Raw genomic sequence first — 24,902 nt, forward strand, 5'->3', positions numbered from 1 at the left:
TTTCAACGCTTATTCACTGGCAATTTGATGCTTAAAATCCTTTTCTTCTTATAGGATAAGTGTCTGACTATATTGGCATTATCTGTTCTCCAGTCCTGCTGGTATCTCTCTCATTTTATTGTAGCAAGTATAAATTAAGTATTGGTGCGATATCGAGATCAACTTTAGCCTTGGCTGAACAAGTGAAATCGTTGAAGAAAAGAAGATAATAGTAAAATTCAGCAACATGGCAGCTAATCCCGCCAAACGTATCAAAGTTGAAGAAACCCATGAATCTCATACCAAGGTAATCTCATGACACAATGAAGAAAGAGTCGATTAATTTGAAGAAATTGGATCATTTATCCTCTGCACGTGTATTGTACCAACCACTACTGTAGTCCTTGACAGTATTTTGTTAAGCCCGCGCACTTTATTATGCAAAAAGAGAATGATTGGCGTTCTACCCATGCTAACCAACTAGACTCCATGGTCTACTCTCATCATTGATACAAGGACTTTACTGAGATCGATCGTTCTATTGAGTTGTTGGATAAGACTCTAGTAATTCGCTATACCCCCTCCCCAATGTCCAGCTATAATGCTGAATTTAGCTTGTACCCCGAAGCACACGATCAAAGTATATCGCCGTCATATTTCTATGGAGAAATCAGACGTAATATACTGTATGTCCGTAGGATCGAAATTGAATTACAAGACAAATGTACACTTACGAGTATACAGCATTCTACCTTTGTTGATCAATGCACTTAACCTTAGAAATGCAGTAATTTATGGCCCACGTAGTGTCTCACTGATTACGCTTTGCAGTCTTGCTAATAATGTATGTATCACAGCCTTATACTACTGTAAGGTAATTCATTCAAGCTCTGCTGTGTTTACATCATCCAAACTACTGTATATTCGTATGATTGCAATCAGGTAATGTGAATCTTTTCAGATAGAAAAACTTTTATCCAACAATATGGTACAGTATTAGATTTCCGATGAGCGCTGATACACGATCAACATGATGTAACTAATTTAGTTAGCAAGGTACTATCAGTCACTATCTTATTATTTGATCTACTGCCATTTTTCAGGTTTCAAACCAAATCCGTGAGCCTGAACGATGCGCTAAAGCCGAAGAAAGAATTAAAACTCATCCATACGATCTAGAAGCTTGGACAATCTTAGTTCGAGAAGCCCAAGTATGATTTCAACCACAACAAATAACTGAATAAAATATGCAGTATGGTGGTTACAGTATATTTTACTTGTAAAAAAATCAATTAGCTAACCTTGATCGTAATCCACCAATCAATTACAGAGCATTTTCATATTGATTAAATTATTGCATTATACAAAGTTCACTCTACATCTCCAGTTGCTAAGCTAAAAAGTCATTTTCTTGTCTGAAGTCTCTAGTATTCTTATAGCATTATAATAAAAATATGCCAGATTTAGTAGTTTCTATTAATCAAATTTGCAAGTTATGCACTGTCATGATTCAGCGCCTTCAAACTCTAAATCCTCTGCAGATTCAGTATTTCAAAATTGGAGGTTGATTGGATATGAAGATTTTATCGCTTCTAATGTTATGTATTTCACTTTTTTCTAAAATCATTAGTCTAAAAGCATTGAAATCGCTCGCGTATTTTATGAAAAATTATTGCATCAATTTCCTAATGCTGGACGATACTGGCGAATCTACGTAGAGCACGAGGTAAATTTCCTCAGATAAGTGTTAAATGTAAATAAAATTTTAGACAGTAAAGTACCACCGGATGGATTTTGCTATGAATGATAAGTTCCATAGTGTAAGGTATTGAACATTATAAAAGCTTGCTAGATCAGTATGACCTACCCCTTAGTCAGACTAGTCTATGTATTCATTCTATCTAAATTAGATAAGTAATATGCTGAAATAGCAATACATATGACTATCCGTCCAAAACTGCTATTAGTGGAAGCACAATCTTGTCGCTAAATGTTAAAAGTAAGCTAGGTATCTCGATTTTGGAAAATAATGCGAGTAATGTTCGTTACATAAACACAATATTGGTTTTAAATAGTAAAATCAGAATTAAGTGTTAATACGTCACAAAACTATAAATCAGTTGTAAGACGCATGACTGTGATTGATAGAAACGTGATAACCCCTCTCTAAAATCTATTATATATTATTGGAATGTTAATGCCAGATATCTATGCAGAATATTTGTAAACTTAACGTAGCAGATGCTCATGATGATGAATGAAATAACCTTCTTATATATTTCTTAGATGAAGAACAAAAATTATGAAAGAGTCGAAGCAGTAAGTAAACACACTAATACGCGTATACTTTATAACAAAATGCTTATAAAATTATATTTTTTCAATAATTAGTTATTTCAAAGATGCCTCCTTAAAGTTATGAGTATCGACTTATGGAAGAGCTACATTACATATGTTAGAGAAACGAAAAAACATCTGCCTGCATTTCGGTTAGTTTATAAGTGATATGCCATTTGGCTAGCTAACAATGGTATCATAAGAGTTTAAAGGTTGCAATGCATTTTTTTTATGATAGTGATAAAATGACCCAAGCTTACGAGTTTGCATTAGGCAAAATGGGATTAGACATTCAGTCCTTTCAGGTTTGAAGTAGCCGTTGATATGAGAGAACACAATATTTTCCCTATTATGTTTCTAAGCAAGGTTTCTTTTTATCTCTATAGATATGGGCCGATTATTTAGAATTTCTAAAAACAATGTAAGACAACTTTATACGAGTATACTACATTGGTGACGAATTCTGACGGATATGTAAAATTACTTCTTTTCATAGGGAAGTATCAAACGCTTATGCAGAAAATCAGAAAATAGTTGCTATTCGAAAAGTCTATCAAAGAGCCATAGTGTTGCCCGTCATTAACGTTGAACAACTATGGAAGGATTATAATACTTTCGAACAAGTAAGATGTTTGTGAAAACAATTGCAACGAGAAAATAGAATATTTTACTTTTAATTACAATGAAACTTAAATTTCGATTATTTATTCTTATTCAGTGACTGATTTAGTTTACTACTTTACATTGCACTTTTTGCTTAATTTAGACTACAAATAAAAATATGGCTAAAAAGCTTATCGATGAAAGAAATAAAGAATTTATAACTGCAAAACGCGTATCAAAGGTAAAAATAATTTACCATGGCGCTTTGACTGTTTAATTACGCTAAAATTTATTATGTTGCTTTCAATCCTTTCCTATACAAGGAATTTGAAGCTATTACTAGGGGTCTTGTGAAAGGGGCACCTGCTCTTCCGCCACATCTTACCAACCTTTCTCAGGTTTTTAACTAATATACATTATAGTATCTTCCGTGTTGGCTCCCGATGACTTTCATACGCACACTAATATATATACACTGATGTTAATGCTCCGTTAATTAAATAGCTTCAACTTTGGAAAAGATACATTGAATGGGAAAAAAGCAATCCCTTATCTACGGAAGATACGTTAACTTTGGTAAAGCGTGGTAAGTTACACCTAAATTTTAAATCAAATTTTCTTAACATAGCAAACCCCAAGTATCCTAAACAATCATTCTCATTGTGGGAAATAACGTAATATTTAATATTTAGATATTTACTTTAAAATATTTCTATTCACGAATTTTTCTTAGTCATGTTCGCCTACGAGCAATGTTTACTGGTTATGGGCCATCATGCTGATGTTTGGAATGAAGCTGCATTATTTCTAGAATCAATGAGTAAAGTTTTATCAGAGAAAGGGGTATTTAAGCAAAATTATTATTATTTAGATTTAACGTTGCTCACTAGCATATCTTTAAGATTATTTAGTGGCGTTTGCATCTGACTAATATAGGATATGCAACTTGGTCGAGAATTAAGCCAAGAAGCTGCAAATGTATACCAAAGAGCTGTTGATGGTCTATTAAAAAACAACATGTTACTGTATTTTGCGTTTGCAGATTTTGAAGAAGTAAGTTATTGAATTAATGGCCTGATTTCAGTGGCCATTCGCCGGCCGGTCGTTCGTGTAGTGCTGGACTACAAGTACAGCTTTACTAATGATAAGATTGATTATTATTTACCTAGTCTCGCATGCAGTACGAAAAGTGCCACTCGATATATAATAAATTACTGCTCAGAGATGACGTGGACCCTACTTTGGTACTTTTGTAATTAATAGCTTTATAACTAGATTCATCTTAAATTTGCATTATATTAATATTAGCGATGAATTTAATAGGTCTATATACAATACATCAAATTCGTTCGCCGTGCTGAAGGAATTCAGTCTGCCCGAAAAGTGTTCAAGAAATCGAGAAATGACGCCAGAAGTCAATACCATGTAATAATGATTCCTTTTTATCTTTATTATTATTATATTTGTTCCTGTTTCTTTTTATAAAATTATTATTTATATATTCACTACCGTAAATGACAGGTTTATGTAGCAGCTGCGTTAATGGAATATCATTGCTCAAAAGTTAGTTATAGTCTTGATTTTATAATGGTATAGCAATCGATGACTTGTGTTCTTACGCACATAATTTATATTTTTATACTTATAAGGAAAAAACCATATCTATTAAAATATTTGATCTGGGCTTGAAGGTATTTATATAAATATATTTATGTATTGAAACCATACAACTATTATGTATTAAATCTTTTCTTATCATTCTTTATACATTAGAAATTTGGATCGAATCCAGATTATGTGCTATGTTATATTGACTTCCTTTCTCATTTAAATGGTAAAATTTTTATGCACACACATGATGTTTTTGATATACTAGTTCTAGGTTATTTCATTGCACTAGTTATATCTTGTCTTTTAATTATGTTATAGATGATAACAACACTAGAGTACTATTTGAAAAGGTCCTAAATCAAATGCCGCAGGAAAAAACTAAGTAAAATTGTCTTTTCATATCCTATAAATTCTCTAAAGTAAAATATTTATTACGATTTTAACAAATGGTGTAAACTTTTTAGACAAATATGGAGTGCCTTCTTAGACTTTGAAACTAACAATGGAGATTTAGCAAGCTTATTAAAAGTAGAACAAAGACGTAATCACATTAATCTTGAGGTTCGATCAAGTATAACTTTAGCAAATTTTCACATTCTACGAAAACTAATTGATATCGCTAATTATCTATGAACTTTGATGCTTATAATTATTATTCTGTTCCTAAGGAATACAAAGGACATCAAACGGCATTGCTTGTCGATCGTTATAAATTTAGAGATCTGTATCCGTGTTCCACATCAGAATTAAGAGCAATGGGCTACAAGGTTTGCTTGGCTATGGAAACATTAGCCCTTTTAAAAGCTATTTAAAGGTGTCATTTTGCAAGCTTAAGTATCCTATTTTATTTAATATTCTGAATTACAAATAGATTGCTTCTCTGAATAATGTCATTGTACAACAAAAAGTAAACGTTGAAAATACTTCAAGACAAGATGACTTTCCAAGGCCAGACTTTAATCAGTTAATCCCATTCCGACCGTCCTCTAAACCAGGTTTGCGGCGTTGCTCGTAACATTTATATGTAAATATTAGTTATTCCTAATGCCTACAAAATGCAATATTCAGTCTTAGGCGTGCACGTAGTTCCTGGCGGAGATTTCCCAGTCCCACCCGCCGTAGCGTACTTAATGACTCAGATTCCACCACCGACTTGTTTCGTGGTATTTATGTCTATTATGCTATATTTAAATCAGGTCTATTCTTATAACGGGGGTGTCTCATATATTAATTATCGATTTGGTAGGGTAACTTTGTTAAAGTAGACGACCTACTACGGTATATGGCAGAAAGACCGATTCCTGAGCAGTACGAGAAAGGTACTTAATTTTCTTCGAAAGAAATGATAATACTTACAAAATTAGATTTATAAAGGACGTTCAGCAATATGTATAGTATATTATAATATTATTGATATATCTTACATAAGGTATTAAGAATGGCTGTCTTTAACTTCTCTAAATTAGAATATACTGCGAAAATGAGTATTACGGAAGGCAACGAGATTAATCATAGTAGGGGAAGTAAAAGATCAGCCGCTTATCTAGAAAATGAAGACAGTGACGAAGAAATTACCGCACGACCTCCACGACATGATGTGTATAGAATGCGTCAGCAAAGACGACAAGGCTAATGGATTACTGATTATGACTAGTTGATAGTTGAAAATAGTATAAGCTACTTGTTCGATGTTTAGCATATGCAAACCAACGTTATGTTAACGCAAGTTATCAAATGTTACAACGGTTACATAGTAAATTTTTAACATCGATTTCTGATACGTAAATTGATACTGTATTACTGTAAAAATCTGCGGAGCGTAAATGTACAGCTTGATAGAAATACCAAACTGAAGTAGCTTTTCAAGAGTACTCTGGTTTTATATCTTAAATGACGATATTTTGTGTACAGTAAATGAATCGAGATGACTCATTTTTTATGTATTAATTGTTACCCTATGAAATTTACATAAGGTCTAAAGAACACTCATTTAATTACCGATAATGCATTGCATTTATATGTATACCTATGCTTTGTAAGTAACCTTATTTAATTACCTAAGAAATTGTATATACTGTATTGGAGTATAGTACGAATAGCCATTTTCATTGCATCTTTAGACTACGCGTATTAGCGAAAACATTTACCGAAATTTGTTTCGTCTCAAAATTTTTAGATCTCCTTTATTGTAAAATATGTATCAAAAGGTTGCATTTTGCACTGTAAACTTTGTAATAATTAATAAACCATCGATGTGCATAAACGATTTGGTTAATTTGGTTAGTTAGTTTGCTGTACAGTGGCCACCGAGTGTTATCGCAGTAGGAGAAATCTGCATTACGAAATTAATTACATTCATCATGATATTCTTTCTATTGAACTAAGACTAGGATCAATCAAGAGTGATAAAGGCAATCAGTTTATGATAATCAAATCATTACTAACAATAAATAATCTCGCCCCATCTACATATATCATAGTAGCACTTGCTATAATAGCCTAGAATCCTCCAAAATCTATCGATTGTCAATATCAGACTCGGTCAATACTAATTAAACATAAGCATTCAAATTAAAATAAGCTTGAACTTATTTATAGAATTTAAGAGTTCAGAGCACTGGCTTTAATACAAATGATGTAACACTATTTGAAAGAATCGTGAGCATGCGGTAACTGCCAATACAGTATGACTCACCGATTACTGCTAGCTAGTGTCGAATAATACAGTAAATAACGATAATTTCGGAAGTGTTTACAGAATGCGCGCATACTGTACTGTCTAGGCTAATTTAAGCCATGATGTTAATGAGTAATAACTGAGTAATGATGAATCACGTACGTATTAATGCATAAGTGTGATTTAAATCAGTGAGATTTTATTGACCGTGCCCATAGCCAATGCAGTAAGTAGTAAGTACAACGCACAGTATCTTACTAAATGCCATAAACTACAAGTGGGCCTCTAGGCAAAATTAAAAGATTTAACTATGTTGTAGAGTCCATATAAGCATACTGTACTGTAAAACCGTCTACAAATAAATATTTTCGATATTTCAAGCGGGATTTTTAGTTGGTATATTTACCAAATACTGTGCTGTACGCGCCTCTACATGTATACGATGCATTGTATGTTTGAAACTTTATCAGAAGATACTGTACTATACTGTACAGTGTCCAGTAGTTGCTTTTGCTTGGCTACAGACTGGACCAGATTGAGATCCTTTTATATTATTGTTATTTATTTCTAAATACATTTATGTCACTACGCCGCAGACTAAAATAATACAATTTTATGATAATGCACAGCGCATAGAGTAAAGTAGTTGCTTGCAGTCCTGCGGATCAGAACAGGGCGATGGCATTAAAAAAGGGCGTAAAAGCCCCCGCCTACTAATGAATGTAAGCATACTGGAGTGTTTATTATTCACTGTTGTGCAAATTAGGCGAAAATTGCTGGTGAATAACCGTGAATAGTACGCGTATTTATGCTTGCAGGGACTTGTAAAAGAGAAATACTGTCCAAATTGATCCCTTTCATTGGGTATATGGAAATAGTCACAACTATAAATAAAAATACCTTCCCAAACTACAGTATCCATTATTCTGCATCTTCCTATGCACAGTATGGTAAACAAGATCGAATGACATCATTACGTACAGTACAGTACTGTACAGCGCGGCATTACGGGTAAAAAATACCTCGGTATTGATTTTTAGTCATGCATGACTGTACAGTATATAGTACCATACTATGCTGTGTACGGTAGTTTACAGTATATCATCTAGTAAGATAAATATAACAGTAGTGTACAAGTGTTCATACATGTCACTTGAAACGAATAAGGAAGATAGCAAATGCCCGCAGTGAATTTTCAACCTGGAGATTTTCCTTCCTTTACAGTATGTGTACAGCGAATACCCGCAGTGAATTTTCAACCTGGAGATTTTCCTTCCTTTTTTACAGTACAGTATGTGACAGCGAATACCCGCAGTGAATTTTCAACCTGAAGATTTTCCTTCCTTTACAGTATGTGTACAGCATATTGCACACGTGCGCTGACAGATCTCCTTTGATTGGATGACGATAGTACTGTACTTGTACAATGTACAGTACATTGTACAGTATTCGTACAGTACTCGACGTGCTGTATTTGTCCACCCCTGTCTTCTGAGTTCACCATACTGGTACATACTGTACAGTATTGCACAGTAGTGTTGTGTAGGCTCCTTTTTTTAGCGCTTTACTCTCCACTGTACACTGAACTGTAATACTGTAGTCATACCATGGTAAATTCGCACGTTGCATTGAATTTAAATAGTGGCGTACGGTACCGTACTGCGACGGAATCGGCGCGTTGTTGCACATTCTCCTATCACTGGAACGCTTTATTAATTTAAGTCGTCACCTTTCTTGTTGCCAATTTTATTCTGCATCAGTCAATTTGGAGGTCACAAAAGCAAAATGAGAGAAATTGTTCATGTTCAAGTTGGTCAATGTGGGAACCAAATGGGTTCCAAGGTGAGATGAAGCTAGCTAGTCTAGTGACATTTTCATAGGGCTATGAATATTGTTGTAAAACCTGTTGAAAATAGTTTTCCAACTGTTCAAAGTCATGCCACATCGAGTTACTCAATCTATTTTTGCCCATTTGAAAGCAGATATCGGAATAATTGCCAATTTGCAATAGCTTACACTGGCTCTTTTTCTATCATTTTGATTTGATGTTACCGTAACCATTTCTCCTTTCAATTTATTACAGTTCTGGGAAATTATATCCGATGAACACGGCTTAGACAATGAGGGTAACTTTACCCTAACTGATAGTAAGAATGATATGCGTCTGGAAAGGATCAACGTCTACTTCAATGAAGCCTCGGGTACGACTTGCTATTGGCAACTTGTTATATTTACTGTAGAAAAATCCAATTTTTTCATATGTTGATTATTTTCAATTCTCTTGAGATGGATTCAAGATTTCTTAAACGAATTCCCTTTTATTTTATTGATATACGATTGAATTGTAGGTGGAAAATACGTTCCAAGATCAGTCTTAGTTGACTTAGAGCCGGGGACAATGGATGCTATACGATCCTCCGCATATGGTCGACTTTTTCGTCCTGACAACTTTGTATACGGTAGGTATTGATTTGCCAATCTCGGACAGTGCGCAGACGGTGCTATACTGTATAGTTCAGCACCAAAAAAACAGTATAATTTAGTTATGATTAAGCTCGGTACGTTCAGTAGGAGCACTTGGACAAAAAATTCCTTGCACAAGCACCTACCATACGGCACTGGCCTACAAAGCTTGAGATATAATTGATTAAAATGTTTTATATTCGATCTAGCCTATTAATGGTGCACCAATACCGATTGTACCTATACACTACATCAGATACACGTATCAAGTATGTTTCCTAATCTTTGCTTAATAATTTGCCTTATCAATCAACCCCATTCTAGGTCAAGCCGGAGCTGGTAACAACTGGGCTAAAGGACACTACACCGAAGGTGCTGAACTTGTGGATTCAGCTTTAGATGTAATAAGAAAAGAAGCAGAAGGTTGTGACTTTTTACAAGGCTTCCAACTGACTCATTCATTGGGCGGTGGAACCGGCTCAGGTAATGATTGCACATACTCTATAGTCAATCAAACAATCAATAATGTGTTATAATGAATCGATTCATCCAGTGGCAATAATTCGCTTTTTGACGCTTATGCAATTTTACGCTGCAGTATATCGGTAGCACTGTAATATAGCAATGTTGAGTCAGCCTTTTATCACGCGGTGATGTGCATCATACACTTTTAAGAGCCTTGTTTTGCATCGTAGGTATGGGCACCCTTTTAATCTCGAAAATTCGAGAGGAATATCCAGATAGGATTATGACATCATTTAGCGTGGTTCCTTCCCCGAAGGTCTCTAATACCATAGTTGAACCTTATAACGCTACACTTTCGGTGCATCAATTAGTAGAAAATACTGACGAAACGTTCTGCATCGATAACGAAGCTTTGTATGACATTTGCTTCCGTACGCTTAAATTGAGCAATCCCAGCTATACAGACCTTAACCATTTGGTATCCTATACCATGAGCGGAGTCACGACATGCTTACGTTTCCCTGGTCAGGTATGGTATTAATATAAATAGAATATTTATAAAGCTATTATTTGCATGCTATAATTCTTTTTCTTGACTGAATATTGTTTGCTGCAAGATGTATTAACAGTAAGAGTAATTTAAAATAAATTTTTTTATTCTGGCTCTAACAGTTAAATGCAGACTTGCGTAAATTAGCTGTTAATATGGTTCCATTCCCACGTCTACATTTCTTCATGCCTGGTTTTGCGCCATTGATTAGTGCGAAGACACAGAATTATCTTGCCTTAACTGTCGCTGAATTAACTCAACAAATGTTCGATAATCGTAATATGATGGTAGCTTGTGATCCACGACATGGTCGCTATTTAACTGTTGCGACGATATTCCGTGGTAAAATGCCTATGAAAGACGTCGACGATCAAATTTTCAACATCCAAAATCGCAATAGCGCATACTTCGTTGAATGGATTCCAAACAATATTAAAACAGCTGTCTGTGATATTCCTCCACGTAATATGAAGATGGCCGGTACCTTTATTGGAAATAGCACAGCGATACAAGAACTTTTCAAGAGAATCAGCGAACAGTTTAGTGTCATGTTCCGTCGTAAAGCTTTCCTTCATGGATACACCAGTGAAGGAATGGACGAAATGGAATTTACAGAGGTACGGCCGCAATATTGCTGAAACAGTATGATAAAAGACTAATTTTAAGTTAATTTACTGAAATTATAGGCCGAGTCGAACGTGAATGATTTAGTTTCGGAATACCAGCAATATCAAGACGCTACAGCCGAAAACGATATGGATGAGGATGATGAAGAAGAAGAAGAAGGAGACGAAGAGTAAATGATTTCCATAAATTGCACGGATGGTAGCAAGGAAAAGATTAATTCACTAAAATTGAATTGTATGGACATCTCCTTGTGCCTGTATTCTACTATGGTTTTGTATCCTGGTTGCAATTAAGTTTACGAAACGTACAAAGTACCAATTGAGTAATTAGAAAAGTCTTAAAAAGTCATTAAGTTAAATAGTTTACACTAGTAGATTCGTATTAACAGACTCAAGATGCGTATTTGGTGTAAACCTTTTTGTCTGTAGTGCAACTAACTAATTTATATGTACGGTAATTTGGTAATTGCTATTCTAGTAGTTCTGATTTTGTGCTTCGTTTTAAATTAACCTTGATATCTGTATTTGACTTTTTAAGTTAATAACTGATAGGCTCTTCTACGATAATACATCTCTTATAAATTTGCCTACCAGTATTATTCATTAAACGTACCTGATGTTGTGTAAGTTATATACCATGTATAATTCTGTGACGTCAACTAATGAAACAGGAGGTCTTATGAAGGAATGATGCTTTGCATCATTTTACAGTTTTATGTGAGTAACAGTTTAAATGCGTCATCGCCATTATGAATGCCTCCAAGCACTATTTAAGTAATATTTCGTATGATCTTTAATTAATTTGTTGGTCGAGAGATTTGTTGCCGAGTCTAATGGTAAATGCCTAAGGTTTTATTTGTTTTGCCTGAACTCGTAGTTCAGTAATGCCCCTCTCATGCACGTTAAATTAATAATATATGATTATGTACTAGCTTTGCTAAGGTAGTCTACACTCATACCTTCGATAAGTTGGGTCTCACTTTCGTACAGGTATTGAACGGATTTAGCAAACGATTAAATATTTATTTACTTTATATAAATGTATGTGCTATTTTCTCATGCGTTGTAATAAATAAATATCTAGTGCTCACATTTATTGTCGTTCAACGGTATGCTGACTGAACACTTGAGTTTGTAGTCTGTCAACTATAGTGGCAATAGCGACCGCTAAATAATCGTTGATTACTACATGATCTGAGTATATTAAATCATCGAAACAAGAAGGAAGATTACAGTCTCGGTAAAATGAGTTGTGAATAATAATTAATATAATAAAATAATGCACAGTAGTATAATTTGTAATCCGACGTATAGTACTCTCGTAGGAAGCCGTGTGTTTTCGAGCTCACTAGACCAAACTTGTAATCAAAACTATGAAATTTAGTGCAGTAGTCTACCTAGAGGCATAAGTTGGACCCTCAGGGAAATACCTTCAAAAATGTATTATCAGCGCATCTATGGTTCAAACGTTAAATGACAGAAATTCGGGTAGGTAGATCTAGCCGGTTCTACACCATGACTCGCTGTACTGCAGCTATAGTCAGTGTGTATATAGACATTTTACACAGTACTATGGTAATAGTAAGTCTATACTTACATGCAGATATTTTTATTATCAATGATTATTTTTATTTTGGCTATTATGAATAAATAATTATGATAGTTCATGTTCTGTATACGTAATCCATTTGCAAATCGCAAGTTAAAGCCAAGCTAAAATAATAATATTGCCATATACAGTCATACTGTAGAAGAGACTGGTGAGAATTGTACTGTACACCAACATTTCATACTTCTACTTACAGGTACTGTACCGACCGTATGGGCTGATTGCTGCTGTATAGTCCATTTACTAAATGGCATACGGTAAGAGTCTACTACTCCAGTCAGTTATTCACTTTTCATACTGTACACTGTTGGTGCGATAGTGTAGAAACGACTCGACGAAGAACGGTACAGAATTGGATTTTCAACTGCTCTACTTGTAGCCTTGTCAACATGAAGTTAAGGCCCAGATCCTAAAGAAGAAGAAGAAGTTCAGTAGTTTACCATAGCATTCAATCATCGACCTTGCTATATCGAAATCTACGACAAATTAACTGAAATGTGGAATGGAAAAACAAATCTGAAAACATGAATACAAGGTCTAAATCCAACTATCAATCGCTAGAACTACCACCAGAGCTTGAACCCAAAAATAGACTTGCACTGAATTCACTATGGAAATCATTTATCAAAGCCACCGTTGGAGAGAGCGAGACAGGCAATGCTCTATCCCCTCATCATGGAGAAGGAAGTGAAACTGTCGAACGTAATAATATTGAGTATCTTTTGATGTCTTCTATATCTTAGTGGATCGATACAATCCGTAATGAGTGAGAGTGTTTCTCATTTCTTAAGTTCTATGTTGATATCATCTTATACTCTCTTTACAGAAAATACTAATGAACGTAATCCAAGTGCAGCAATAGAAAGTAATTCCAGTAATGAGATACAAGTGAGAAGCGGTCGTGATGCTTTAACTGCAATGCTAACCGAGCGAGACACTAGGAGCAAGAATTTAAGTGAAACCCTACGCTTTATTCACTTGTGTATCAACCAAGACTATAATAAATATAAAATTCCAGAGACAGACCAAATTATTGTTATGCCTAGCTATAAACACAGCAGTTATGTCTCAATACCTAAATCCAAGCCACTTCAATTACCTGAAGATCAGCAAAGCACTCGCGTCGGAATCTTGCCCACAAGTACTAATCGTTTGCCCTCATCCCTGCACATCAACAATGGTATACTCTTCATAGATTTTAACCTACATCTATTAAGACAATTCTCTTAATCGTCTCAATCTGACTACATGTACGTCGTGCAATATATTAAGATCGCACTATTGAACTGATGCATCCAACATCACTTTTTGTACGCATAATTTTAGAATCGGAAAGAACGTTAGTTTCAAAGCCTTCGTATGATCAGATCGCTAACAAAGTAAAGATAGAACCGGCATCAAGCCGTACTAGAATGCCGCTGTCTGATGATGACAAGACTACGAGATCAGTGATAATTCAACCCATGGAAGACAACAAACATGATAATACAGCAATTCACCAAAAGTTACCAAGTAAAGTATCGTCTACACCTTCAGCCCCAAAAGATGTAAGTTAATGATGGAGTATTATGTTGCTATAACTTCCTTAGTAATAAATCGATAAATGATCAGTCTTCTTGAAATCATGCCTCTATCGTTACTTTTTTTATTCTACCCAAGCCAATTGTAGTATCCTATAGTAAAGATTATATATATAAAGATAATAATAATATTATGTATTGCTAATGAAGTGAAATCATGATATATCATTGCTACCGAAACTAGACGTTAAGTAGTAAACATAAAATGAAATAAAAGTGCAGTCAAGAGAACTTTAAGAAAGCTATCTGCGTCCATAACCTTAGTGAGAAATAGTAACTACAGTACTTCTTTAATATGTGCTTACCCTTTTATAATTGTACTTAGGTCTCAAAACAGCATTGGATGCCCGATGAAAAATGTACTGAATGTTATGAGTGTGGCCAAAAGTTTACAATCTTACGCCGTCGCCATCACTGTCGATGCTGTGGAAGGATATTCTGTAGCACATGCTGTAGAATCCGTATACAAGGATCACTGCTTGCTTTTACATTTGGTATCGATGCTGACGGTATGGTCAGAGTTTGCCATCATTGTAAACAACAAGTTGATAGCCAAATGAACGCGAAGTCTATATCAACATCTGGTATCGTGACTCCCGAAAAACTAGATTCTCAACTAACAGATGAAACAGTAAATTTATCAGCCAGAAAAGCTTCTTTCCATAAAAATGGTAGGTTGGACTTTTTTATCATTTGATCAATTTTACATCTTTCTAGGCTAAGGCAATCAACTGCAATCTTATCAATTAATCTGTTATTTTATCTTTTCAATCTTGTTAAAATCTAAAGCGATCAAATAAGAAATAATTCATTATACTATTTATAACATAATCACTGTAATTATCTATCTCTTATCATCCTTAATACAACTTATAGCTAATACAGAAGATACTGCATTCTTACCACTTACCGCTACCATGATCAAAAGCTTACTACGATCGGGCTTTAACGATGCAAATGATAAAAATGCCTCTGATAACGTGATAGCAATCAGAAAGGTTTTGTAGAATTACTCGTTTCTTCTGTTTTACAATAACGAAAATCATTTGTACATTATTTAATACTTATATCTCTCTAAATTTTATTTTATTACAATACCTTAGTTACAGCATATCGCCTCTGAAATGTGCCGTAAGATCGACTTAATAGCAAATACATCCAATAACCATAATTCATCGCCATCCGATACAATCATTTCTGGTTATCAAATTTCCTCCTGGTTGTTATCACATAGTCATGCAATCGATAGGTTAGATATATATTATCGAGAAAGACCAATTAGAAATGTGATTTCATTCACTACTGAAAACTTTCCAAGCTTAGTCATTATAATGGCAGAATACCTTCTCTACCTATTTATACCGATATTGTTATACCGTACGTGTATATTAGGTCACAAGCAGCAAGTATAGGACAAGCTTTGGTTACCATTGGCTTTCTCTTTAGTCTTACTCGAGAATCAAATGAGTTTACTGATACGAAAGATAGTAGATTTGTTATCAATGAGGTTAGGTATCTTCAGTTTTAACTGTTCTAATTTAAATTGGATTTAGTGATTACGTATTGTTATCGTCATACAGAAATATAGCTTGGATGAGTCATCCCTATCAAACGATCCGAAAAAGCTTACAAAAGAAATCCAGTCAAAGAGTTTTGATTGCACTTTTATCAGTGATAGTAGTGATACAGATGGTATTTATGCTATCTTTCGTGTCATATATGCAACATATAACTCTTAGATATGTGTATTCACACAGACCTTATCATTTTCTTTGGACTCAGAATCTTTTAGTTCAAGCGATGCCTGGGATCCAGATAACTCCGTTACAAATCTGACCGATAAGAAAAATCAATTCCTTCTTTCTAATATTGCCCCAGCTCAAAGTAATTCCGTTTTGCGTATCTAACATGAACAAACTGCGTACTTTTAGTACCCTTTTATTAAAGCTGTCGAGTTATTTTCAGGCAATGAAAGTAATAATGAAATAAACGTTAGAGAGACTGCGCCGGAAACTAAACCTTCAGAAGGAATAATCAACTTTAAAAGTACTATGGGTGCTACTAACAGAACGAAGAGGATAGCATTAGAAAACATGAACATGAACGAGCAGTTCCAGTAATATTAATTTATCTAATTATCAATAGTTTAATATTCAAGCAATAAAATATTAAGTTTTAATGATATAACAGGAAGCTACGCCGAGAAAGTGCTGTAAGAATATATGATCAATTGATGGCCAGTGAAAACCTAGATAGTAAATGGAAAGAAATTTTATTATCAATTACTTATGAAATTGTAGAATCTGTAAGTTATTATGCTATACGAATAAACGAGTTTTTAGGGTCATACGCCACTAAGTATAACAACATAGTTATTCCCTGTAAATATCTAATAACTGCAATAATTTTTAAATTAATAGGTCCGCCCAGACGTAGAAAAAAGGGATAAAATGGATATTAGACAATACGTTAAAGTTAAAAAGGTACGCCTATATTTGGCAACTTAAATTATCGCTTGAATTAATTTTAATAAAAATTTTGAAGGTTCCGGGAGGACTCCCTTCAAACACCCGTGTAATATACGGCACAGCTTGTTCGAAGGATATTGCCCATAAGCATGTAAATCAAACGTAGTAAGATAAAGCAGAGCAGTGCCAAGTTATTCACGATATTTTCAATTTTGAACTAATTTAAAGTAACAAAATGTACGCAATAAAATTTGTAGTAAATATCTAAGAATTCAAGATAGATTTCCAACAAACTTAAGATTTTACTGTCTATTACCTAGTTCAATTCTTAACGAATATGTTACGAACTAAGATCTATTTTTAATAAATGTGTAGATGAAGAATCGAATAGAAAATCCTACTATCCTTTTGCTTAATTGCGCTTTAGAGTTTCAGGTTAACTTGGTTTTAGATCTAAGTTTATCAATAAAATAATGGAAAGTTATCTCTAAATTTTACATTGCTTTATTGCATTTGCTTATAAGTCACTAAAATGTTGCTTATTAATTAAACAAACCATTGTCAAATTTCACGATAGAGAGCGCAAAATAAATACTGCAGCTTACAGTCTGTAACAATGCAGGTAATTTTTATAAGAGACGGTTTTTATTATACCTTGTATGAATACAGAAGAACTGCAAACAGTACCAATGATTATACTAACACATTTTATTTATGTTGATAGGAAGAAGAATACTTACAAAATGTTGTAAAGAAAATTACCTCATGGTCTCCAGACCTTATTATTGTAGAAAAGACAGTATCACAATTGGCATTGCAATATCTTTTACAAGCAGGAATAACTTTAATGCGCGTTATGAAAAGTGTACATATAGCATCAGTGATTATACTCATGAGCGTTAACGCTTGAAAAAGTTTCATGTCCATTATTTTGTAAATATTTCTTCATTTTATAGGATGTTATGCTACGAATAGTACGGAGCTGTCGTGGTGATGTGATTAACTCACTCGAACAAGTCACTCGACCTAGACTTGGGGGTTGTGCACTGTTCGCAGTATATTCGTACAATCTACCGAATGGTGTGTGTTTGATATCCATCGTTATTTTATCTTACTCAGAGGTTGAAAAAACATAGCTGAGAATTTGTACACGTTATCAATGATAGGTGGCGTAAAAACAATCACCCAGTTTGAGGGATGTAATCCAGAATTCGGTTGCTCCGTTATACTCCGCGGCGATACTAATACTGAATTAGCAAAGGTTATTGCATATAGAAATGTGATATAATGTATATTGCGTGAATTAATAGAGTACGGTAATACAGCACACAAATATTACGATACTATACTATTGCAATTACAGTAAGCAATTAGCTGATATCAAATTTTAAATTTAAATGTCCTTTATTAGGTAAAACGTGTATTACGCTTCATGATATATGCTTATCATCATCTTAAGTTGGAAAGTAGCTTATTAATAGATTATTCCGTGGATTGTAAATCTTCATCATTATGGGAAGTTACTACTAATAATCCTTCTAAATCAACGGACGATATTGAGAAGAAGTCGAACGACGAAACGAAAGCTGTGTTAGAAAATGAAAATGAATCATCTATTGCAGACGACTCAATTACTAATGACCTATTGCTGAACGACAAAGTTGTCTACGCTTTTAATAACGTTATAACTTCAGTGTCTATGTTTAAAACATTTCATATTCCATATATTTTAACTCATACCGGAAACAATTCTCCAGTCCGTAATTATTTAATTCCCAATATTTACTTATCGAAATACTTCTATCGAGATTGTCGATTTCCTGAAGAAAAGCAAGAAGAGGATAAAATGGATCCCGATTACTTAATAAAATTTGCCTATAGGGAAACCCATGCAAATAATGAACACCATTCCTTTAAACCTTCCGGAACCGTCTTACTTCCCCGTCACGAGTTCATAACAGATGCTTCCATCTTGCATAGCAATGAATCATCATTGCAGAAAAGCCTGGTATGTTTCCGCTCTTATGGTGGAAGGATATATAGTGTATGGTCTCCTGCAACGCAAGACGGCCGTAATAAATCTGATTCGGAATGTGTGTCATTTGGTCAGCAAAAGGTACTTTATTATATATAACTGTCTTATAAAGGATCTTATAAATTCTGCATCTAATTTAATGCTGCAATCTTAAAATGATGAAATGCATCCTGACGTTATTACACGTAGATTGATTGCCTTGATATTTATCGTCATCAACAAATAACTGTACTTTACTCCCGTACATCAAAAATAAGCAGTGGTACAAGCAAGTGTGTTAGCCACTAGTAAGTGTAAAAATGAATATCTTAGGATTATATAATCTTTGGTATCCGAATTATATTTGTTTAAACTAATTTCTAATCAAACTTTATACAATAACTAGCATAAAGTGTATCGATTTTTATAGCGGGAACGACATACCCTTAGGATTGTTTCTTCAAATACACTGTTTCAGGTAAGCAATGAGCTGTGCTTTGTACGAGCCTTGAATCAATAAAAATTTATACAAATGACTAAAATAATTAACATATAACTTGCAAAATGTTTACATGAAATGGAAAATGAAATCAACCGCTATTGTTTTATTTTGTAGTAATCAGAGGTGTTTCATAGATAACTGCGAATTATCAGCTAAGGATCACGTTGAACAATATACACATAATAATGGCACTGTCAGTATCTTCATCCAGAATATACCAGAGGAAGAAACTTCTGGCGATGAGTTAGAAGATTTTATAACATCGTGGAATTTCTGTAAAATTTGTAAAAAGGTTAAGATGCAATGAAGTCTAATAAATTATGATTTACCTTATTAATCCTTAGATACGTTTATATACGTTGTATTTTTTACGCTTACATGTTTTCAAAGGTTACGCCAGTTATACCATTGTCACCAGACTCTTGGGCAATTTCGTTTGGGAAATTTTTAGAATTTTTTTTCTATGCAAATATAAAAAAGCATGTTGGTTTCACCAGTGCCTGCTCTCATCTGCTATTTAGAGATCATTACCATTACTTCCGACTTGGGAACATAGTTGCTTTCTTCGAGTACTTTAAAAAAATACTATATTCTTCGATTTTATTATATGAAAGTGTAACAGAAGTTCTCCTGTTCGTTTTAAGATTTACAGAGATCGACGTAATGCAGCTATGTCCTCCTGCCATGATGATTGAAATCGTAATTGGATCCGAGAGCATATACCGGCTTGAAGTAGAGATTGCAGCCACCGTCTCTCGGTAAATAGTGGCTTGATTTTACTTGAAGACCATCCTAATACAAATGAATCATTATTACCCCTCAGTGGTCTTATAAACATGACACTAATTACATTCTATTTCAATTTTTGAAACAGCGGTAAAAAATTTTTTGCTTCAATTTATGACAAGCTAACCATCTTTATGAAGGTTATGAACAAGCAAATACATAAATCTATAGAAGATTTAAAAGTAAGAAGTTGTAAAGCTATTCGTTAATATATTACTTATCTGCGATACCAATACCATTTGTAATCTGCATCTGATAATGATGTTTTGATATAATTGAACTAGATCAATCGTGATAAATTCAAAAATAGAGTTAAAGAACTAGAGATTGCATTTGAATTGTGCAAGGATTCATACAAAGCAAAAACCAATACATGGTCGCCAGAATTCTGTTACGCAGCCCAAGATCTTGTAGTTGATCTACAGCAGAACCTTAACGTTACTTATCAATTATGGAAGGAAAGGTAGTACTTACATATAGCTACAATAACAAGTTAACCTAAGCTATGAAATACTTTGTAAAACAGAATTTGGTCACAAATAAAAAAATTGCGACTGATACAGATTTGAAGAACTCATTAATGGATTAGAGAAACTACCAAATAATAAAACGATAAAAAGGAAGAACGAAAATATAAGATCGAGTGTTAAGATTTCTCAGCTATCGAATTACTCGGTAAGGTTTCCATTATTCTTATTATAAAGATTGCTAGCTGCTAATTAATTTCCTTTACTTTGTTAGAATACAGATAAGGATTTTAGATCTAGAGTCAACACATTATCAACAGTAAAATCTGCAGCCGACTTTCGCGATCATGTTCAATCCGAAAAATCATTTATGACTAATGAAACCCCCTATATGGTAAAAAGCGGTCCAAGTAAACTATCAATCAACCTGAATAGAAGCTTATCACTGCCAGATATAACAAAGCTAGAATCTAATGATAAATGTTCAAATTTTAAAATTGCTTCTAACGGTGATTTGAATGACATCGTGCATTCGTGTAGCATAGAATGTATATGTTGTAATCCTTCACAATCTATTGATGTAAACGAAAATCAAGAGACTAGTCCCTTTACAGAAGACTGCGTAGACTTCAGGCCAGAAATTGAGTTTGATTTCGATAAGGATAGCAGTGACAACTCTATACCATTTACGAGCCAGCAACTGGAGAGTTCTGTGCAATCATCACGGAAGGACAATTGTATGTTTATCGTAACTTTTATGTCAGTATCATACAATATATAGTCTTATGTAAAATCATTTACTACATATCTGATCAAATTATCTTATTCTATAATATTCTTAGGATTTGTAAAAGTTTTTACATACAAATGTACTGTATTTGTTTACTCATGTAATCAATCATTTTATTACTCTTTACAGATGACGAATTGGATGAAAAACAAACTCAATCGTTAGATGTCAATCAATCCGTCGAAATAAAGAAAGGAATTTCGGCAAATGCTATTAGATTGCAAATGCATTTGAATCCTCCTGTGTAAAAAACTACAAATGCTTTCATGTTTTTGTTATATGCTAAACCTGATATTATCAATAATAATATAATTTTATTACACTGCTATTTTTTGGTTGATATGCTAAGTACCGTTCATCAACACTTTTTGTCATCAACTGATGAAATAATATCCCTGGTAATATATGACAACGAACCTAGCACTTTCATTGCCTATACATTGAGGTAAATGTAAGCAGTATGTGAATTTACGACTTTATTTTATAAAGTTAATGTGATCAGAATGAAAATAGCAGGCTTGTATTATTCAGCTCTGAAGACTACCGTCGTAAGATGGTTGAGTTACTTGATATTATGAGGCAGAATAGTGAAAATGAAGTTGTTTCAAGGTATCATTATCAATACATAATGTTAATAGTTCCTGTAACATTACTTGATTTCATTTATTTGCATGTAGTACGTATTTTGTTATATCTAATGATAATTATAATTAATGATCTACTGCTAGTATAATTTATTAATATTCATTAATAGTTATAAACCTCAAGAATCTATTGAAGAATGTATTAAAGACTACGTCCAAGTTGTAGAGGCTGATGGTATATCTCAACATGTTATCACCGAAGTGATTAATTTACTTATCCGTTGGAATACTTAAGAGATAAATATTGTTTACTTTCAACAGGTCAATCATTGGACAGTTTCGATGACGACGCAAGCCCTAGCGAATATGTCAACATTTCAAAAAATAGTAGTTCACCAACATACAACAATGCTATAGCACATTATTCTGCTAAGGGAAATAAATTAAATATAGAAAAGAATAATAGCAATGAATTTAAAAGGTAAATTAAAATTAAATGGATGGTTCTATACATTTGGTACGTTCGCAATAAAGAAATTCTATTTTACTTTCAGTATAAAGCCACAGAGTAAAGAAAGAGCGGCTGATGATCGCTATGCTAGCGATAATCGGAATGACGATCGATCACAAGGGACAGAACGTAATCTGATTGCAAAAATTTAACTAATTTAACGATATAATTTGGGCAAAATTGGTGGAGTTACTAATTAATTAAATCCACTGCTAAAATTTTTTATTAAGCTTGATGTAAGCTTCCAATTGAATGATAATCCCAATTTATTTTATAGAAGACACTACTGACTCTGGAAATCAGTGGAAACACCAAAACAGCAGCGTGCGGCATATTAAACTACGTAAGTAACTCTTCTATTATAGTCCTCAACTCGTTTGCCATTTACATATGCATTATAGCATCGAAAGCAATACTTAAATATTATATACGCTATCATTTTAGAATTTTCCAGTCCTAGATTACGATTTTCATGTGCAGTCTATTTTGCTGAACACTTTCGACAACTACGAAAAATGGTACTTCCTGGAGGAGAGGAAAAGTAAGATTTGAAGTTGCAATGATTTAGTTCCGTGAAAGTAGCGGATATTAGAACATCGTTCGATCTTTAAATTTAAATTAAATAATTTAATAAATGTCGCATACCCATGAATTGACAGCCCAGTATTCGAAACCCGTTTTTGCTAAGATTGTCAACTTGAATTTAGGTATATTCGTTCGCTATCTCATTGTTTCTTTTGGTCGGCTAGTGGCGGTAAATCTAGGTCACTATTTTGTAAGACCTATGGTAAGTATTTCACTAGAAGTGTCGCTACTCGGTAATACTTTAACGTCTTATTAATACACTGCGCATCATTGCTAAATTTATAGATGATCGTTTCGTACTTAAAGAAATTAAACGGCGTGAAATGAAATCCTTCCTAGAGTTTGGTCCGGATTATTTTAACTACATATCGAAAGCTTGCAAGAATAAAGTATAACTCATGAAGTCGTTTTTGCTCTAGTGATTTTGTAACCTAAATATTACAACTGAAATACTTGTATCTTAGACTCCATCTGTCATTGCAAAAATAATTGGCGTGTATACTATCGAATTTAAGAATTTTTTGACCAATGAGCAAGTCAAATTGGACATTTGTGTAATGGAGAATTTATTTTACCGCCGTAATTTATCACAAGTTAGTCTACATATGTTTTAAGATTTTGCTCTAAAGTGAGACATAAATATTATTACTTATTATTCTAGTCCATGAAGGGAGTGAAATATGTCTTTAGTGTGTTTTTTAATTGAATAATAGATATTTGACTTGAAAGGCTCTATGAGAAGTCGCTACGTATCGACCGATCGAAAAGAAACTGTTGTTCTGCTTGATAAAAATTTTATCGAATGTAATACTGTACTGTTAAATTCCCAATACATGTATTGTATGTAGTACTTAACTTCTCATTTTAATGTTAACTTTTATAATTTTAACTTAGATACCGATAAATCGCCGCTTTATATGAGAGACCATGATAAAAATGTGCTACTACAGGCAGTGGTTAATGATACGGCCTTATTGGAAAGATCATATATAATGGATTATTCTTTATTAGTTGGAATTGACAAGACGAATTCACAAATCGTTGTGGGCATAATAGGTAGTTTTAAAGTTATTTTATGAGATAAGATATATTAAATGACTTTATAATTGAACTTCCATGAGCATGCTTATATTAATGTACATTATAGATTATTTGAGAACATACACGTGGGATAAAAAAATCGAATTTGCGGTTAAATCAAGTGGAATATTAGGCGGTCAAGGTGAAAAGCCAACAGTTTTATCACCTGCGGAGTATCGAGCTCGATTTTGTGCTGCTATGGATAAGTATTTCTTAATTGTTCACAATAGATGGTCACACCTAGTTAATGGTAATATCATCAACTCGTAATTAATTATGGCATTAATACGAGATAAAGGATTTTTAAGAACATAATCTACGATGTTATAAAATTATCAGTTATTAATTATCCTGTAGAGGCTACGAATTCACGAATTAAAATTACAGTTTTTGTTTAAGAATACAGTTACGAGAGGAATGATCTAGTTAGTTTTAGACCTTAGGACCTTGAAATCCAGTCACAGTGTTTATCGAATAAAGGTCGAAAATTTACTAAACAGTATGAAAGCAAAATTAAAAGAAAGTTTACCAATTTCATAGAAAACTGGTGTTGATAGATCGATCATATCATTTAAGATAATATATTTACAAGTATACGTATTGATGTATAAAGTC

At 33.6% G+C, this 24,902-nt stretch overlaps 5 protein-coding genes across 5 annotated transcripts; all 5 read left to right on the plus strand.

The window, feature by feature from the left end:
• Nucleotides 1–1,106: 1,106 nt before the first annotated feature.
• On the plus strand, nucleotides 1,107–6,163 carry TRIADDRAFT_21977 (uncharacterized protein; the record flags this gene model as incomplete). Its single annotated transcript, XM_002110421.1, has 23 exons — nucleotides 1,107–1,190; nucleotides 1,610–1,705; nucleotides 2,266–2,298; nucleotides 2,371–2,468; nucleotides 2,555–2,621; nucleotides 2,703–2,737; nucleotides 2,813–2,939; nucleotides 3,083–3,160; nucleotides 3,243–3,317; nucleotides 3,424–3,505; nucleotides 3,653–3,762; nucleotides 3,856–3,972; nucleotides 4,089–4,163; nucleotides 4,243–4,344; nucleotides 4,441–4,482; nucleotides 4,569–4,610; nucleotides 4,693–4,753; nucleotides 4,849–4,912; nucleotides 4,995–5,091; nucleotides 5,199–5,297; nucleotides 5,402–5,525; nucleotides 5,599–5,747; nucleotides 5,960–6,163. Coding segments are annotated over 23 exons (2,061 nt in total), but the record flags the coding sequence as incomplete, so codon positions are not given.
• A 2,829-nt stretch (nucleotides 6,164–8,992) lies between these two features.
• TRIADDRAFT_22309 (uncharacterized protein) lies at nucleotides 8,993–11,485 on the plus strand (the record flags this gene model as incomplete). Its single annotated transcript, XM_002110422.1, has 7 exons — nucleotides 8,993–9,049; nucleotides 9,291–9,408; nucleotides 9,556–9,666; nucleotides 9,995–10,153; nucleotides 10,366–10,664; nucleotides 10,808–11,302; nucleotides 11,372–11,485. The coding sequence occupies 7 exons, from the start codon at nucleotides 8,993–8,995 to the stop codon at nucleotides 11,483–11,485; spliced, it is 1,353 nt and encodes a 450-aa protein (XP_002110458.1).
• A 1,959-nt stretch (nucleotides 11,486–13,444) lies between these two features.
• On the plus strand, nucleotides 13,445–19,791 carry TRIADDRAFT_54491 (uncharacterized protein; the record flags this gene model as incomplete). The annotated part of the gene is made up of 19 exons (XM_002110423.1): nucleotides 13,445–13,622; nucleotides 13,747–14,061; nucleotides 14,247–14,467; nucleotides 14,826–15,171; nucleotides 15,377–15,498; nucleotides 15,604–15,749; nucleotides 15,893–16,007; nucleotides 16,432–16,616; nucleotides 16,691–16,805; nucleotides 16,921–16,983; nucleotides 17,045–17,119; nucleotides 17,344–17,403; nucleotides 17,546–17,590; nucleotides 17,925–18,048; nucleotides 18,135–18,229; nucleotides 18,380–19,084; nucleotides 19,193–19,290; nucleotides 19,389–19,460; nucleotides 19,599–19,791. The coding sequence occupies 19 exons, from the start codon at nucleotides 13,445–13,447 to the stop codon at nucleotides 19,789–19,791; spliced, it is 3,273 nt and encodes a 1,090-aa protein (XP_002110459.1).
• Nucleotides 19,792–20,147: 356 nt separating this feature from the next.
• On the plus strand, nucleotides 20,148–21,775 carry TRIADDRAFT_54492 (uncharacterized protein; the record flags this gene model as incomplete). Its single annotated transcript, XM_002110424.1, has 6 exons — nucleotides 20,148–20,242; nucleotides 20,359–20,452; nucleotides 20,555–20,733; nucleotides 20,834–20,945; nucleotides 21,012–21,474; nucleotides 21,657–21,775. 6 exons carry the CDS (start codon nucleotides 20,148–20,150, stop codon nucleotides 21,773–21,775), a joined length of 1,062 nt encoding a protein of 353 aa, XP_002110460.1.
• Nucleotides 21,776–22,080: 305 nt separating this feature from the next.
• Nucleotides 22,081–24,557, plus strand: TRIADDRAFT_54493 (uncharacterized protein; the record flags this gene model as incomplete). Its single annotated transcript, XM_002110425.1, has 11 exons — nucleotides 22,081–22,136; nucleotides 22,282–22,346; nucleotides 22,433–22,592; nucleotides 22,666–22,751; nucleotides 22,900–22,965; nucleotides 23,067–23,163; nucleotides 23,330–23,409; nucleotides 23,493–23,596; nucleotides 23,921–24,011; nucleotides 24,102–24,263; nucleotides 24,355–24,557. 11 exons carry the CDS (start codon nucleotides 22,081–22,083, stop codon nucleotides 24,555–24,557), a joined length of 1,170 nt encoding a protein of 389 aa, XP_002110461.1.
• Nucleotides 24,558–24,902: the final 345 nt, after the last annotated feature.

This window comes from Trichoplax adhaerens, genomic scaffold, assembly GCF_000150275.1.
Source record: "Trichoplax adhaerens TRIADscaffold_3 genomic scaffold, whole genome shotgun sequence".
Lineage (NCBI taxonomy): Eukaryota > Metazoa > Placozoa > Uniplacotomia > Trichoplacea > Trichoplacidae > Trichoplax > Trichoplax adhaerens.